The sequence below is a fragment of the Microtus pennsylvanicus genome, chromosome 21 (genome assembly GCF_037038515.1).
Source record: "Microtus pennsylvanicus isolate mMicPen1 chromosome 21, mMicPen1.hap1, whole genome shotgun sequence".
Taxonomy (NCBI): domain Eukaryota; kingdom Metazoa; phylum Chordata; class Mammalia; order Rodentia; family Cricetidae; genus Microtus; species Microtus pennsylvanicus.
Window position 1 is genome coordinate 19,662,557 of NC_134599.1, and position 15,676 is coordinate 19,678,232.

The 15,676-nt window shown below is 48.0% G+C and overlaps 1 protein-coding gene and 1 long non-coding RNA gene across 2 annotated transcripts in view; one reads left to right on the plus strand and one right to left on the minus strand.

The window, feature by feature from the left end:
- The first annotated feature begins 318 nt into the window (after positions 1–318).
- Plb1 (phospholipase B1) overlaps positions 319–15,676 on the plus strand; it is an 80,057-nt gene continuing 64,699 nt past the window's right edge. The window contains exons 1-5 of the mRNA XM_075955281.1: positions 319–364; positions 1,397–1,453; positions 7,105–7,176; positions 8,466–8,540; positions 10,500–10,563. Of these exons, the coding sequence (XP_075811396.1) occupies positions 1,424–1,453; positions 7,105–7,176; positions 8,466–8,540; positions 10,500–10,563 (241 nt within the window). The 5' untranslated portion in view covers positions 319–364; positions 1,397–1,423. The remainder of the gene's footprint in view (positions 365–1,396; positions 1,454–7,104; positions 7,177–8,465; positions 8,541–10,499; positions 10,564–15,676) is intronic.
- On the minus strand, positions 1,134–1,562 carry LOC142839287 (uncharacterized). The gene is made up of 3 exons (XR_012908719.1): positions 1,522–1,562; positions 1,382–1,440; positions 1,134–1,182 (listed from the first exon to the last, which is right to left on the minus strand). It is a non-coding gene; the product is annotated as an uncharacterized LOC142839287 (long non-coding RNA).

Below are 15,676 nucleotides of genomic sequence, written 5' to 3' on the forward strand. Positions count from 1 at the left end.
GAGAACCGTCTCCAGCTCTTTGTCTGGCATGCCTTGGTGCCGGGGCTTCAGAGGCAAGGGAAAACTCTTTGGCAGTCCTCAACAGCCCCAAAGTGTAAGGCAAGGGGGGCCTTCCAAGCAGCACACAGTTGTCAGTCACGTGTAGAGGTGGTTGAGTGAGGGTCTTGGTATGATGTGTAGAGCTGGTTGAAGGAGGGTCTTCATATGCCAAACAACTTTGGCTGGCGTGGGCTCTTGAGCGGGCACTCTTTTGTCCCTTCTCCAGGAAACCTGGGAAGGTCTCCTGGCCTCCAGCAAGTTCAACAACCATGAATCCTTCACAGTGGTTTTCCAGCCTTTCTTCTATGAGGTAGAACCACCTTTGGTGAGTGAGCCATGCGGGGCATTGCGAGTATGGATACTAGATGGTGAGGAAGCCTGGGCCGCATACCTGCCCCTGCCTCCTCTCAGCCCCCTTTCCTCCACAGAATCCATAACCTTCCCTGAATACCGGGTGTGCAGTCTCAGGAACAATGCTTCCATAGTTTCTCACCCTTTCCCATGTGGTTCCCTCATGGGGTTGCAGAGTCCCGTGAGGCAGATTCTGAGAGGCAGGGCCTTGAGGCTGATAGCCTGGCCTAAAGCCCTGTGTCGGGAATGGGCCGACAGTGTGACCTCATACAAAGAGTTTGACTTCCCCGTGCCTTGGTTTCACACCTGTAAAACAAGGACTGTTGTTAATATCCCATCCATCTGGAGTGGATGTCAGGACTCCACAAGCTAGCATGTGGAAGATTTCGGGGCCTGGGGCTTGAGGAGCCCTGGGTACCCCCTCCCACCTTTGTGATTACAGAGGTTGCTGTTTTCCAGACCATTCCCTCTAGCTTTTCCTTCTGTGTGCTCCTCTCCCTCCATCCCTGGAGAGAGGCATTTGCGTCTTCCTCCCCAAGGGAGGAGGATTGTATAGCCCTGAGAGACGGGCATGCCTGCCTAACGGGGTCTCTGTAGCCCCTGAGCCTTCAGGGCTGTGTGGAGGAACAGCTACCAGCTCCTACCTGTTGGCCTCACTGTGCCACCTCCAAAACTTACTTGCTGTTTGAAGTCACGGTTCATAGTGGAAAGGACTCCCTGCCCGTGCCTCATTGCCCCAGTGGAGTCACCTCCCAGTCACCCGCTCCTGTTCTGCGTTCAGTTTTGGAGGCTCTATAACAATACAGAGAAACCAGAGACTCACCCTGCCAGCCCTGACCTCCAAACCCTAACCCCAGACAGCACTCCTATAAGTGTACTGCTCCTTGAGGAAGGGCTAGAGGACAGAGCTGGATGGGCCAAGGCCCTGTCCACATAGGTTTACAGCATCATATCCTCGGGGTGGGGGTGGGGTGACGGAGTCCTTTCTTACCTCATTCTCCTCCAGGAGAGGTCCTCGCCCCAGGATCCCAGCATGCTCGCCCTCAGGATCTGGAACACCATGGTGAGTGTGGAGATGTGTGGCTCATGCCAGCCTGTGGGCTGGTTCACAGAGGGATAGCCTTGACTTACCAATGGTGAGCTGGTACAGAGCTCCATCCTGCTTTCCCCAGAGGCAGGGCCGGGCCCCTAGAGTTGGGTAGATGACTGGCTTCAAGTTGCATTCAGGGCACAGGATCCCTGAGGTTCCTACTCGTTTTCCTCTCTGAAGTGGCACCATGCAGGTTTAAAAGGTGTAGGTGGTACCTGGAGCCATCACAGTCGTCAGAGAGATGGCCTGGGCTTGAATTAGATCCTGCCTTTCATGCCTGCATCAATTCAGGTATCAACCCCCCACACAGGAAACACATCACCCCTGACCCCACGCGTTCAGTGATTCTCACCCTCCATGTCTTAGATTGTGTTGCTCTCCCTAAGGTAACAATGATGGGCTTTCCTGGGTCCCCAAAGGTTTCCCAGGGCCTTTGGGAGGTACCCCAAAACTTGGTGCCCTTTCAGGGTGCTTCTTTTGCCATTGTTTGCCCATCCTTGCTGCCGTATCCTTAGAATCCCAGCAATATGAGTTGGGTTTTCTTCTTCCTTGGATTAGAAGCATCTCATTCTTTTCCTCCAGCTGGTGAGCTGCATGGAGTATACTGAGTTTCAGTTATTCCAAGGTGACCCGTGGAGATTGGATCAGGGAGGTTAGGGGACGGTGGTAGTGACCCCATGTGTGAAACACTTTGACCTTTGGCAGTGAAACCCAAGGCCTTTTCCAAAGGCACTTGCTGGTGAGGCAGGCACTTGGGTGGGATAACCCCTAACCGGTGGTTCCCAACCTTCCTAACGTTGTGGCCCTTTAATACAGCTCCTCATGACTATAAGATTATTTTTGTTGCTACTTCATAACTGTAATTTTGCTGCTGTTATGAATTGTAATGTAAATGTGGGGTTTTTTTGTTTTTTGGTTGTTTTTTTTTTGTTGTTGTTGTTGTTATTTGGAGCTAGAAGTTTGCTAAAGGGATTGTGATCCACATGTTGAGACCTTTTATTTCATGAAGGGCAGAAAACAGACCCCGGGCTTCATGACCTCCTGTGACCTCCAAAGGAGACAGGGTTGATTGTACCAGCTCAGCCTCAGGCCTCTGCCACACCATGCTTCCTCAGCCGACAAGTGTCTGACTTTGCTCTGCCCTGCTTCGTGCTAGAGGGTACAGGACGACCGAGTGTAGCCCCTGTCTTCATGGAGCTCAAGTTATAGCTGGGAAGGTACCAGTCATTAGAACAGGGCACAAGTGTCCTGGCCGGCAGGGCTGGGCTGGCAGATCCTCAAACCCAGTATGGACCGTGAGGTCAGCAGGGGCCCTGAAGACGGAATTTGAGGTGAGTTTGAAGTGATATACAGGAGGAGGGCAGGGCAGGCACCCTTGGCACCAGGGCCTCTCAGCAAAGGGTGTGGGGATAATGAGCCAAGTGCATCGCCAAGTGGCAGGAGGGAGGCTGGCCTATCTGAAAGGCAGTATGGGGATGATGGAACTCAGTGCAGACAGACAAGCCCTAGAACTCAGGAACAGCTGAAGAGAGCACAGCAGGGCGGGACCCTTTCCCTTTCTCCTCTCCTCAGCATTGGCGGCAGTAGGGGCGACAACCACTTTTTATCAGGCGGTCCAGTGGCATTCCCGGGCTGCTGACCCAATTTCCTCTGGCCTGCTCAAGGGTCACAAGGAGCGAGTGCCCAGAGGGAGATAAGAGTTTGGGGTACAGCAAGTGCCAGGAGGACTTCCCGGAGGAAGTGACAGTTGTCCTAAGTGGCAGTCACTGGCCTCTCTCCAGTCCAACACCAGCAAACCCACTAAGTTTCCCATTAAGTCCTTCCAGGCGCCTACAGCCCAGAAAGGGAGAAAGGAGTATTTCAGTTTCCCCGTTTTCCCGTTTCCCCACTGGCAAAATACCAGGCCACCCACCACTCTGCTGGAACCCACCCACAGCTCCTGCAGGCTTGAATCTGCCCATGAAGGATCTGGAATGTGACAGGTTAGGGCGAGGCAGAGGGTGTCAGAAAGTGGTTTTGGCTCCAGTCCCACTTCTGGCTGCTTCTTGACAGAGTCACGTTATTCTCTCCCCTGCCAAGAGAGTACAATGACCTTCAGCTAGGGGAGCCTGTGGGCTCCCTTCATGTCTTTCAGTTCTGTGGTCCCTTAGAATATGGGGAGGCTGGAGCCCTTGGTTTGTGTGTTTATCTTACCCCAAACCATGGAGGCCATACCCAGGGTTACATGTTCTATGCCACATTCAAACACAGAGCCTCAGGGGGAGGGCTTTCCTCCTAGATAGGTAGCGGCGGATGTGGGGGTGGTCAGAAGTGCTATAATCTCAGGGACCTTCACCTGCCATTCTCCTGACTACCCATCTATGTTGAAAGGGATCTCTGCAGCCCACAGAGCCATGTGTGACTACACACGGGCCACATCAGCATCTGTCTTCTGTGCCCTCAGAGGGCAGGTGTGAGCTCTAAGCGCTGCACATATGCGGAGGTGGTGAGTGGTTTTGTCTGCGCACACCCGGACTAGAACTCTGCTAGGTTCCTGATCTCCCTGGTCCCAGCCCTGGCTGCAGCTTGCACCCCCTCTACAAAGCTGAAGATTTGTGTTTGGGCAGAACTCATTCTCTCTGGGTCCTTTCTGCTTCTTCTTCAGCAGTTTCTGGAAATTCTTGTACTGAAGGGACACACCCTTGGGGACATTCAATCCCAGGTCCTCCCAGTAATCACAACGCTACGCTGAGTCTCGCGGCGAGATGCGAGCGCTATCAGGCAGGAGGGGAAACGTGGGAAGTAGTCATACTTCAGAAGAACTCATTCCAGATCCGATTTCTAAAAAGTTATTGGTCTTATTTATCGAGGGAGGGGTGCACTGAGCTACAGTGTGCGTGCCGAGGCCAGAGGACTGCCCGCCACACTCGCATCAGGCTTGGCAGCCAGTGCTGAGCCATTTAACCAACCCCCAGAGACGATTTTCTTACGATCGCTCTCATCCGTCCCCATGTAAGCTAATTTCACAGTGGCAGAGCAGAGTGAAGGAGACCAATGAAGAGAGTGGAAGATGAAGCAAAAGCAAGGATGAGACCAGGGACAGATGTTGGGGGGTGGGGAAGGGAGATGGTGCCTTTGGGTACAGCAGCCCCGGGTGGCAGAAGAAGGAAGAGGGGCTATTGAAGTAATCAGGTTTTCTCTCTTCTCCGAGGATTCAGAGTTAGGACCAGTGTAAGAAAACTGTATGACTGATATGGGAACATTTAACGTGAGGCTTGCTGTGGCCTTGGCCTTGAGACATGGTCTCAGTCTGTAGCCAGGCTGACCTCAAATTTAAGCAGTCCTCCTCTGCCTCGGCCTCCCAAATATTGAGATTATGGGTGTGTACCGTCATGCTCATTTAAGATGAGGTTCTAAACAGAAGCAGGTTTAGTGGACAAACCTATAAACTGCCCTTCTCTGGGGCCCTTGAAATGGTTTGCAGGGTTCTGTTGAATTCAGCCGTCAGGATAGATACAGTTTCTTTCCAGATTCTCTCTGGATTCTGACATTCTTGAAAGCCTGAGGGAAAAATGCAGAGCAGTTGACCCAGCCATTAGCCAGGTCCCATGAGCGCTCCCTTTTTCCTAGGATGGGCCAGCATCAAAATAAAACTGAAAGGAATTTGAGAGCCCATTTCTTCCCTGCCACTCCTCCAGAACTGACTGTAATTATGTCCCTTTATCTGCCTCCTCCCACCAGATCAGAACAAGCCACAAGTCCTGAACGTTCTTCTGGCTTCCGGGTATCTGGGGCGCAAATGCAGAATTACTAGATCTTGAGGGGCATCTGAATCATTGTGGTTTATCTGTGTGACAGCTAGAGGGGGTGTCCAAGCCAGTAACCAACCACATCCCTGTCAAAGTCCTTGTCAGGGGGGTGAGGGACAAAACTGCTACCAGGGCCTAGCACTGTGGTGCGGCAGGGCTGAGAGCAAAGCAGAAGGCTCCCAAACAGGAGGGAAAGGCATGGGCCGAAGACCCTTCAACCACTGCAGCAGGTTTTTAAGTTCCCGGCTTCCTCCCTCCCCTCCCTCCCTCTTTCCCTCTCAACTCTGTCCTCTTCCTCTTTCTCTTCCTCCTTCCTTCCCTCCCTCCCTCCCTTCCTCTCCCTCTGTGTCTGTCTCTATATCTCTCTCATCTCTGTCTCTGTCTCTCTCTCTCGATCTCTCTCTCATATCCAGGATCTCACGTAGCCCAAGCTGGCCTTGAACTTGCTACTTAAGAACGACCTGGAGTTTCTGATCCTCCACCTCTGCCTTCACAGTACTGGATCACAGGCATGCATGACCACACTAGGTCTTTATTCAGGGCTGGGGATCAAACCAGGACTCAAGCACTCTTCTGAGATACATCCCCCAGTCCATAAAAAGAAGTTTTAAAAACAATCGCCCACCTTGGGTTGGGGATGTGGCTCAGTAGTCGAGCATCTACCTGGCATGTGGAGGGCCCCGTTCTTGACACCCAGCACTGAAGAAAACCTAAACAAAACCCTTCATCTCGTTCTTCGGTGGCCTTCATCCCCCTTTCTCCGGTGCTTTTGCTGCAGTTCTGACCTGCTGGTTCCACCTGCTGCTCTCAGTACCATCTGTCTGCTGTCAGGTGGCCTCTGTGATGGTGGTACCGATGCCATCCGTTCTCAAGTTGCTAGCCAGTCTGTTGTCTGCGAGTGTGGGGGCCAAGCTGCATTCCCTGTCACTCCGTCTCTGTGGCCCAGCCAAACACTGGGGCCTGTTGGACTTCATAGGCAGCTGTGTAAACTTCAATCCAGACTTGTTGGTTGGTTGTTTTTTTTTTAATTGAACCTGGGTCTGTGTACATGTAGATTGATGGTTCTCAACCAGTGGGTTACAACCCCTTGGGGGGGCACATTTCAGATATCCTGTATGTCAGATATTTACATTACAATTCATAATAGTAGCAGAAATACAGTTATGAAGAAGTAATGAAAATAACCTTATGATTGGGGGTCACCACAGCATGGGGAACTGGATTAAAGGGCCACAGCATTAAGGAGGATGAGAACCACGCTGTAGATTATAGCCTCAAGAAGGGGAAAACTGGGGCAAAAGATACAGGCTTTTCCCACGCTGCTTGGGCTTGTCCTTCCTCCCTATCTCTACTGTCCTTGACATGGAAATCTTTATCAGCGTCCAGCCAACTGGACACTGAGGGGAGGACACGATGCCAAGTATGGTAACCACCCTGGGGAAGCCACGTGACCCACTGTGATAATCTGGTTGGACTCCGAATAACAATGTTTGTCTGCCTTGGATACCTGCTCCAAACCATGTTCAGTTTCTCCTACTGCACTCCTGGGGAGGTGGGCTAGGAAGTCCCATCAAAAGCCACCAAAACCCACCAATCTCACACCATGGTCTTCAAACGAGAGTACTACCACATCCCTAGGAAGATGTAGGCCGCACTTCCCTGAGAGTTGAGCTGCTCACCCCTCAGTCTAAGACGAAGCTGGAAATGCCCACAAGGGCTACTGACCCAAGAGTCAGACTCGGAGAGCTCCCTGGCTGGAGGAACCCATCCCAGGAGTGCCACGGAGGGCTGCTACCTACACAAGGCCTCTGTTTCAGCTGTCACCTTCTCTTCTAGATGAAGCCAGTGGGTCACAAAGATGAACTGTTTGATGCAACGGAGAGAGACAGGCTGGAATGTCCGTCTCAGGTAGGAGACACTGGGCTGGGTGGGGTGAGGTGTGGGTGACAACGTGGACTTCACTGAAAAGTGGGGTGTTACTGAGACTTTAGCCCCGAGAGTCTTGGGCCTGCTGTTCTGGACCTGAGCACAGGTTGTCCTAAAACTGATTCCTGTGCACTGTGAGAGCAGAGTGAAGACCCTTCATACTTGTGGGCATCACAGGAACAAGGTCACAGCTCACCTGGCCTCCAGTTATGGTCCAGCTAGCCTTCTTGGGCCCCAGGTGCCACATCTAGGCCTTTCTATACCTCGGGAGGCAGAGCTGATGAGGTCCTAAGGAGTCTTGAAGGCTGTATCCTAAATATGTGCCCCAAATGTAATAAATCTATAGATAATCTTTCCAAAGACATGGATGAGGAAATAACCAAACATCAATGACTGAAATTCCTTCTCTCGTGGAAGGCAGGTGGATTTGGGGGGAGGGTTGCTTTCTTGATAGCAGAATTAGTAAGTTTATTGTGATTAGGCAAACCTCCTTTCCTCTTTGTTCTGACTTCTGAAGCCTAAAATGAGGTCCTCTTCTGTCTGAGATTCCTGTGTTTAGCTGGGTAATACAGACCACTGAGACAGAGAGGGAGAAAGTATCAGAGATGACTAGCTTGCAAGTGGGCCATTTCAAAGCCCCGGGGACCTTCTTCAGGAGGCCATCAGGCAACAGGAAGAGAAGGGGCAGGGAAAGGTCTGGATTCATGGAGAGGATATATGTGAAAACTCAATGTTAGAATCCAGCCACTGCCCAGGCCACAACACCCACAGCAGCCTTTTCCCAGTGACAAACTGACAGGCACCTACCGAGTCCCCGGCTAACAGACCTCTGGGGCCAGGGTCTCTGCACTGGGAAGAGAATTTATAGCCAAGGGGGTGGGGGTATTATCACATGCCTTCTTCCCCAGCCCTTTCCCTGGCTCATCTGGCTCACAGACTTCTACTGTGAAACCAACCCCCAATCTCATCCTGCCACTGGGCTCTGTACAACTCTTCAGAGACCCCACCAGGCTGCCTCTCTCTGGGCTCTGAGCTGTCCTTGGAGCCCTCACCATGTATGTTTTATCTTTCTGCTTGTCTGTGACACTCCTAACTTTAAAAAAATAAACTCCTTACTCCCCAACACCCCTCTTCTGTGTCTCTCTTGGACCCTGCCCCCACCTGAAACCTTACATCATGAACGTTTCAGTTAACCATATCAAAGATGATGGGCTTGATTACTATGGGATGGAGAGCTCTGTGTCATGGCTATATGTTACCTTTCTCTGCAGGAGAGCCCCTATCTGTTCACCTACAGAAATAGCAACTACCAGGCCAAACAGCTGAAACCCATAGGAAGGCTTCAGGTAAGGAAAGGACAGACGTGAGTCTTTGTAACCTTCCACATGGTTCTCTGTGTCCTGAAAACTCTACTGGCCTCTGGGAACACCGAGAGCTGTGGAGTTCTGGAAACTGCAACAGGTACCCGAAATTCAGCCAGGGCAGACTGGGGGGTAAAGGACCTCAAGTGTGTGTGTGGGGCTTGCTCTTGGTGGCCCGGATCAACACCATCTTAGACCTGACTCCGTGTAGCTCTCAGAGCTACATGAGGTAGTTGGGGTTCCACGGCACTGTGGCAATTTGACAAGAGACCTCGGATCCTCCACAAATCTTTGGCTAGTCCTTGAGCCTTTAATCTGAGGAGGAAGAAAATAGAATTGTCAGGGTAGAGGGAGAAGGTAGCTGAGGTCTGGAACCAGGTAGTTTGGGGACCCGATAGCCTTAAAGTCCAACCTGACCTGCACTGTACACATCTGGATTGTGGCTTATCATCTCAGAGTCACCTGGATTCTTCCCGCTGAGATTAGATAGGGCACTTGGCACTCCTCAGGGCTCAAACATCGAAAGACTGACGTCTTTGCTCTCAGAGAACCAGGACAAAGGTGGATAAAGATGACTTGGTCCTTCCCTTCCCATGGGAGCATTCGCTCCAAGTGGTAGACTGAGCTTCTACTCTTAAGAAATGCAATGAGAAAGATTCCTGAGTCACCAACGGGCCCCATATTTTCTAATTTATGCACCTAGAAGGAAGCAGGCACAGCGAGATGAAGCCACTGGTTCTACCTTCAAATCCAGAGTCTTCCAGATCCTGGCTGTGTGTGGATAAGAAAGGCCCTCAACCTCCCCGCGCCTTTGGTTTTCATTTGGGAAGTTGTGACTGTGATAGTCTCACCATGTGGAGTTACAAAGTGTGTTAAGAAAGAGAAAGCATTTATTCCAGTGTCTGGAATACAGGGAATCCTATCAAAGCGTTGCTATTGGTTTCTATATATTGCTGTTTTCCCTTGGATGCATTATAAAGTCTCTCCTATACGTCTAGAACGGAAGCTCAGAGGGGCAAGGACTCGGGGGCCAGGGCAGAGTCATGATCTGTTAGCTGATGAAGAAGATGTATATGTGAATCCTAGACATGAGATTTTAAAACATGAATAAAGCACACTGCTAGTCCAAAAGGACACAGTTTGGTAGAGAAATGAATGGACACACCAGCCAGCAATTACAAACACTATAGTAATTGGAATTAAAATTTTGTGTTGGGTCTTCTGGAAATACAGAGGAAGAAAAACCAACTCAGAAAGTTAAAGATGACTTTCCTAAAGATGATCTCAATTTTGAAGGATGACTAGGGGTGAACCTGGGAGGCAGAAGGGTAAGAAAATGGAGAAGGAAAGAGTTGGAGGAATGTCTTAAGCAAAGGCTCAGAGGTATGGGAGGGTATCAAGACTTTGGTCAAGGACAGACTAGAGTCGGGAAATGTTAGGATTGATGGATTTTATGCTGAGGTTGGTATATGGCAGCATTTTTTTTGTCCAATCAGCGAATAGTATTTCCTAGATGCTTGGCACCGTTGTCATCTTGGAGGACTCAACAATAGGCAGCATAGACAGAGGGCCTGGCTTGGCTGAGAATCTAGGCAGGGGAAGGTCACAGTTACATCTTCCTCAGAGAGAGGGGAGAACATTGCGAAGGGAGAGGAGGGGACCTCCAGCCTGAAGGAGGTGACACTGTTGAGGACCTGCAACACTGTCGACAGGACTATTAACAGCTTGAGCTCAGGTGAAGGAGAGGGAGGAGGAGACAGATCGGAGCAATGTGTTATGGACAGTGAGCTATGAGGTTGAAAGAGAGAGATCTTAACAGACATAGTTCTGTTCTGTTTTAATTGTGAGTGGTCGTTTCCAGTATATAGGGCCAACCCCCAATCCTCTCCCCCAAGTTCTAGTCCAGTTGGTGCGTTTGTTCATCCCCTGCGTGTCTCATTTCAGGTGAGAGAAGGCACAGAATTTAACTGCTTGGACAAGGACCCCTCGAACACAGTCCCCACCACAGGTACATGGTTATTTGTTGGTGGGTTTTCCCCTCACTGGAGGGCTGGAATTCAAGTCAGAGCAACTTTAAGATAGCAAGGACTCCCAAGATCAGGGTGAAGGTGGGTGAGAAGGTCCAGGACAGGTGTTCATGGCCCTGCCCGAGGCCATGAGGTCATGTTTATGCGTGATTATTATTTAACTAAAATAATAGCATCCTTATCAGAAAGCTTTGACTGAGCATTGACCCCATGTCAAGCCATGTTATGTAAGGAGCCTAAGGGTTGCTGAATGCATTGTTCCTATCTTATAATCTTGATGGGTGAATTTGTTCTTTAAAAAAATTACTTGTAAACAGAAAGCAAATTAGCCAGTCCATACTTCTTACCCAAGGAATGTGGAGAATGTGTTCAAAGTCCGCACAGAATGGGGATGCCCAGCAGATTAAAAAAATTGTCATTGCTCTCTATGTTTCCTTTCCCTTTCTTTCTCTCTCCCTCTCTCTCTCTCACTCTCTCGCTCTTTCTCACTCTCCTTCGTTCCTGCCTTCCTCCCTATCTTCCTATCTCCATTTCTCTCAAGACAGCGCTTTATCTGTATAGCTCTGACTATCTTAGAACTCACTCTGTAGACCAGGCTGGCCTCAAACTCAGAGAGCCACCTGCCCCTGCCTCCCAAGTACTGGTGTCAAAGGTGTGCGGCATCACTCCTGACTTCACTATATTTCTGAAATGCTGCTGGACATAGGAGCCTCACAGAATGTTCTAGGCAGTCATTAACCTCTTCCTGAAGAGGAAGCTACTTAAGCACTGCAGGTTTTTCCGAGGGTGAAGCAGCTTGGGAAACGATGCCCATACATATGGGAAGTCACGTGACGGTATTAGTGGGACCCTGGTGACTCAGAACCTTAGCTAAGACATTAGTGCTGTAAGCTCTCATGCTGGCCATTGGAGGATAATTAGATACGCTCATTTCTCAGTCTGCTTGCTTGTTGATTTGTTGGTGAATTGTTGGGTAGCTCCTGTAAGCCGTTCAGGAGTATCTATCCTGGCTGATCTAATTTAACTTCTGACCTGGATTACTGAAAAGGGAAAATTGAATTTAGAGAAGTCACAATACCTACAAGGAATCTCACATCTGTTGTAACATTGCCTCCTTGTGTTGTGAGCAGAGCAAGTAAGACCATGGCTTAACTTGCCTTTTCCGAGCATCTTGCCTTTTCACAGGCAGATTAAGACATATAATTGTCAATAAAAAAACCAGAGCCTGGATACAAAACATATTCTTTTTCAAAGCTGTAATGTAACAGAATAGGCATTCGTGATTATTCTGGTATCTGAAGTACAAAGTACCTGAAGCCAGGACCTTAAGAAGAAATCTATTTAGCCCATGGTTTTAGAGCCTGAATACCCAACATTAGATGGCCTGTCTCTTTGGCTATGCCCCTTGTGGCAAAGTTAAAACATGGTACAGAGATGGGAAGGGAATTGGTAAAATGAGTCATGTGTTGGGGTCACCTTCATTTGTAACCGCCCACTCTCATGAGAACTAATTCACCTTGCAAGGCCAGCGTTAACCCTGTCCAAAGGCAGTTCCCAGCCCCCAGGGACATAATTACTTTGCATTAAACTCAGCTCTTCAGTTTCTACCTCTTCCCCATCACTATATTGAGAACCAAGCCTCCAGAACTTGAGTCTTTGGGAGACCAAACCACACCCAAGCCCCCACATTAGTGGTGCAGATCTTACATGAAGATGTTTAGTCTTTAGACTTCTTGCTCCTATGTCTGATGGCCCTGCATTCCTATTGATTTACTTGCTGGGTGGACTTTAACAGCAGAAATAATCATCTTTATATGTGTACCCTCCCATGGTAAGAACCCTTAGTCTAAGACATAGATAGAGGTATATGTATCGAGATAAGCATATATCTAAATAGAGATAGAATATCAATTTGAAGGTTCTAATAGCTGTTTTAATCTGATCACTCTGAAAGGATGTTCTGAAAGGATCTTGCAATCTCCCTGAATTGTGTTTCTGTCATGGCAACCGTCCATCAGAGCCTATCTCCACATCTAGAAACCAGATAGACAGTCTCTTCCTTGCTCCCTGACCCTAGTGACCATTGTGTTTATGAGTGCTTGAAGGAGTCAAGAGCAGGAGATCTCAAGACTTTACAATCTGAGATACCTTAGTGATAGGCACTGTTTAAGTACACAGAGAGGTGATCCAAGCCTCCAGTGAGCTACCCCAATGACGTAGGACTGAACCATGGACGCTCGTCAGTGAAATTCATGCTCATTTAAGAGTGTCAGGCTAGACCTCCTAGTCTAGGGAAACAAGATAAGTGGACAAGAAGAAAAACACACTTCGTTTTTGTTTCACTTGCCTGTGAGCATTCTAATCATATTCATGACGGAAGTATTTTCATGTTTTTTAAAAAAAGGAAAACCTCAGCAAAAGATCACACTACTATTTTCCTTTGATTGTTACCATGTTTCTGGAAAGTTCTTCCCCCCTCTTCTGGAGACCATGATTGCTGATTGAAATGAGAGCATATGATACACCCCCACTGGCTTAGCAAATGGGAGGAGCCACTAAATACTTACCGAGCAACTCTGAATGGCTGAGAATTTTAAATTCATCCAATGAGTTCGCAGAGTCAGCCAGGCCACAGTACCACCACTCGCACATTGTCTCTAAGAATGTGGTGTAAAATAACTATTTTGCCTCTCAGAGTATTTCGAACTCCTTTTTGTAGTCACAGATGCACAGATGAAAACTGATGTTACACAAGAGGACAGTGCCTGTCTTCTCAGGCCGTGGTCCCTGGTGCCTAGGTGCCTAGGTGCCTAGTCTCACCTGCCAGAGCTCGTGGGTGATAGACTGCCTCAGCTGACCTATGGGGCTTCAGGGGTGAGAGGCAGAAACTTGGTGCAAGTCACTTTTAGAACCAATCAGCATTTGGAATTCAGTGATCAAGGCCTGCCTGTACACCTGTAGGGTTTACAAAGCACTATGGTTTTATAAACACTGATACTCTGATATTTACTGCCCCTTCCTCTCATATAGCCTGGATGAATTAAATATCTATCTAGGGGTCTGCTGCCGACTTAAGTTTTTTCCAAAAATAAGCGGCATTGAGGAATGCGAGGGGACGTGGCTCCCTGGCTGTCCGTCAAAGACTAGCTGCTAATTCTGATTTCATTCAGCAGCAACAACCACAGAAGGCATCCATGCGGTGCTGCGTGTGTGTGGCTGCGACCAGCCATGTGAAACAGAAAAGGACATTCACCCAAGTCATTGATTCTTAGCTCCCCAACATTTGTTTACCCCAGTTGGCTACACTGAACTCTCCCAGAGCTAAGGTGAGAGATGACCATGTTCCAGCAGTAGGCAGTCAGTCACAGACTCAACAGCCAGTGCTCAGTGAGGCTCTGAAGCCACCTACCTGCTCTCAGGACTTGGTGTGGCCTGCCATCAGCAAGCAATGTTGCCCCCTGGGGACTAAGAGTCTGCCTGTCCCTTAGTACATCCAGCCTATGAAGCAAATTCAAGTTCTCCCCGAGAGGCTCCTTTTTCTAAGTGTTTTCCTCCCCCAATGTTATTTTTTTTAAAAAAAAAAAATACATTTAGTGTTTTAAAACAAATTGAGGATTTGATGAAGGAACCACCAAAATGCTGAGGAATTGAGTGCAACTTTGAAATTTGAAAATTGGGACCCTAATTAACGTGGGAAAATAGTCATTGAAATTGGGACCCCTGTTGATATGTAAACAGCACAGACAGAAAGAGTAGAAAATGGAATTAGTGAACTGGAGGGTAGCTAAGAGGACATCATCTGGAAGTCAGCATTCACTGAGGTCTAATAATTGTAGGAATGAGAAGGACTAACAGATAAGTCAGTGGAGTTAGCCTTCTATAGCCACAGTTTCCACGTCAGCAGATTCAAACAATAATGGTTCAAAGATGTTAGTCTTCTCTAACCACAGTTTCCACGTCCGCAGATTCAAACAATAATGGCTCAAAGATGTTTAGGGTGGGAAAAGTCCCAAATTACAGGCTTTGTTTTTATTATTTCCTAAATAACCCATTATCATCTTTTCTTTTCTTTTGAGATAATTACTTCATTTCTCCTTTCTCTTTTTCTCCCTTCAAACCCTCCCATATATCCTTCTTTGGTCTCCAAGTTTCTTATTTAAACTTTTGAGATCTGTAAAATCACCATCACATAACCTTTCATTCAATCTAATATGTTTTATTAATATACTTATAGCAAATACATAGTAATCATCCACACTTTTGTAGTGCAATGTGGCCTTTAAATACACGAATACAACCTATAACAATCAAATCTGGAAAACCAGCATATACATCACTTCAGACCTTATCATTTCTTAGTGAAATTAATATATTTCTCTCACTTCTCCTGTGTGTAAGGTACCCATTTATCCTATATATGTAGATTAAAATCTCCAAAGGCAGAAATGGGGTCTTATTCTAATGTCAGTAAATTACCATCATTGTAGAAATCTTTTTATAAAATCCCTAAAATTGCAGAACAAATGAATTGAGAAGCCCAAGCTAACAAAGAGAGTAAATTGATTTTTTTTTTTAAGATTGTAGCACTGAGTGGTTCAAGTTGTTGGGCTACACAAGAATAAAACACCAAACTGTTAATCGCTACTCCTGAGTATGGCTTTTCGTGGGCAGAGGCCATTTCTCCATGTTTACTTGTGTAGGCTGCACGCTGCTCATAATACCGCCCAAAACTTGGATGGCCTTCTGATAAAGACTCTCTGTAGAAACATCCATAAATTAATCATGAGTGTCAAACTTCTCTCAAGGCAGTGAACAGTGTGTTCCAGATAATATTTATCTAATCAGGCCACATAAATTTAATCTTATCTTGAAATAGTTGCCTTTCCAAAGGGAGCAATTGCTAGAGTGTTTTTATTAAATTTCTGATTCTTTATCAGTGTGATGGTATTAATAAACCTCCAGCCAAGGTCTACAGAATATTAAACCAAAGAAGTGTATGGGCCGTAGCATGACAGAGTGCCCGATAAGCCAACTCCCAGCGGGCCTCGTTTCATACGGCCTGGCCTCTCTGGCTGAGAATACAGAGCGGCAAAC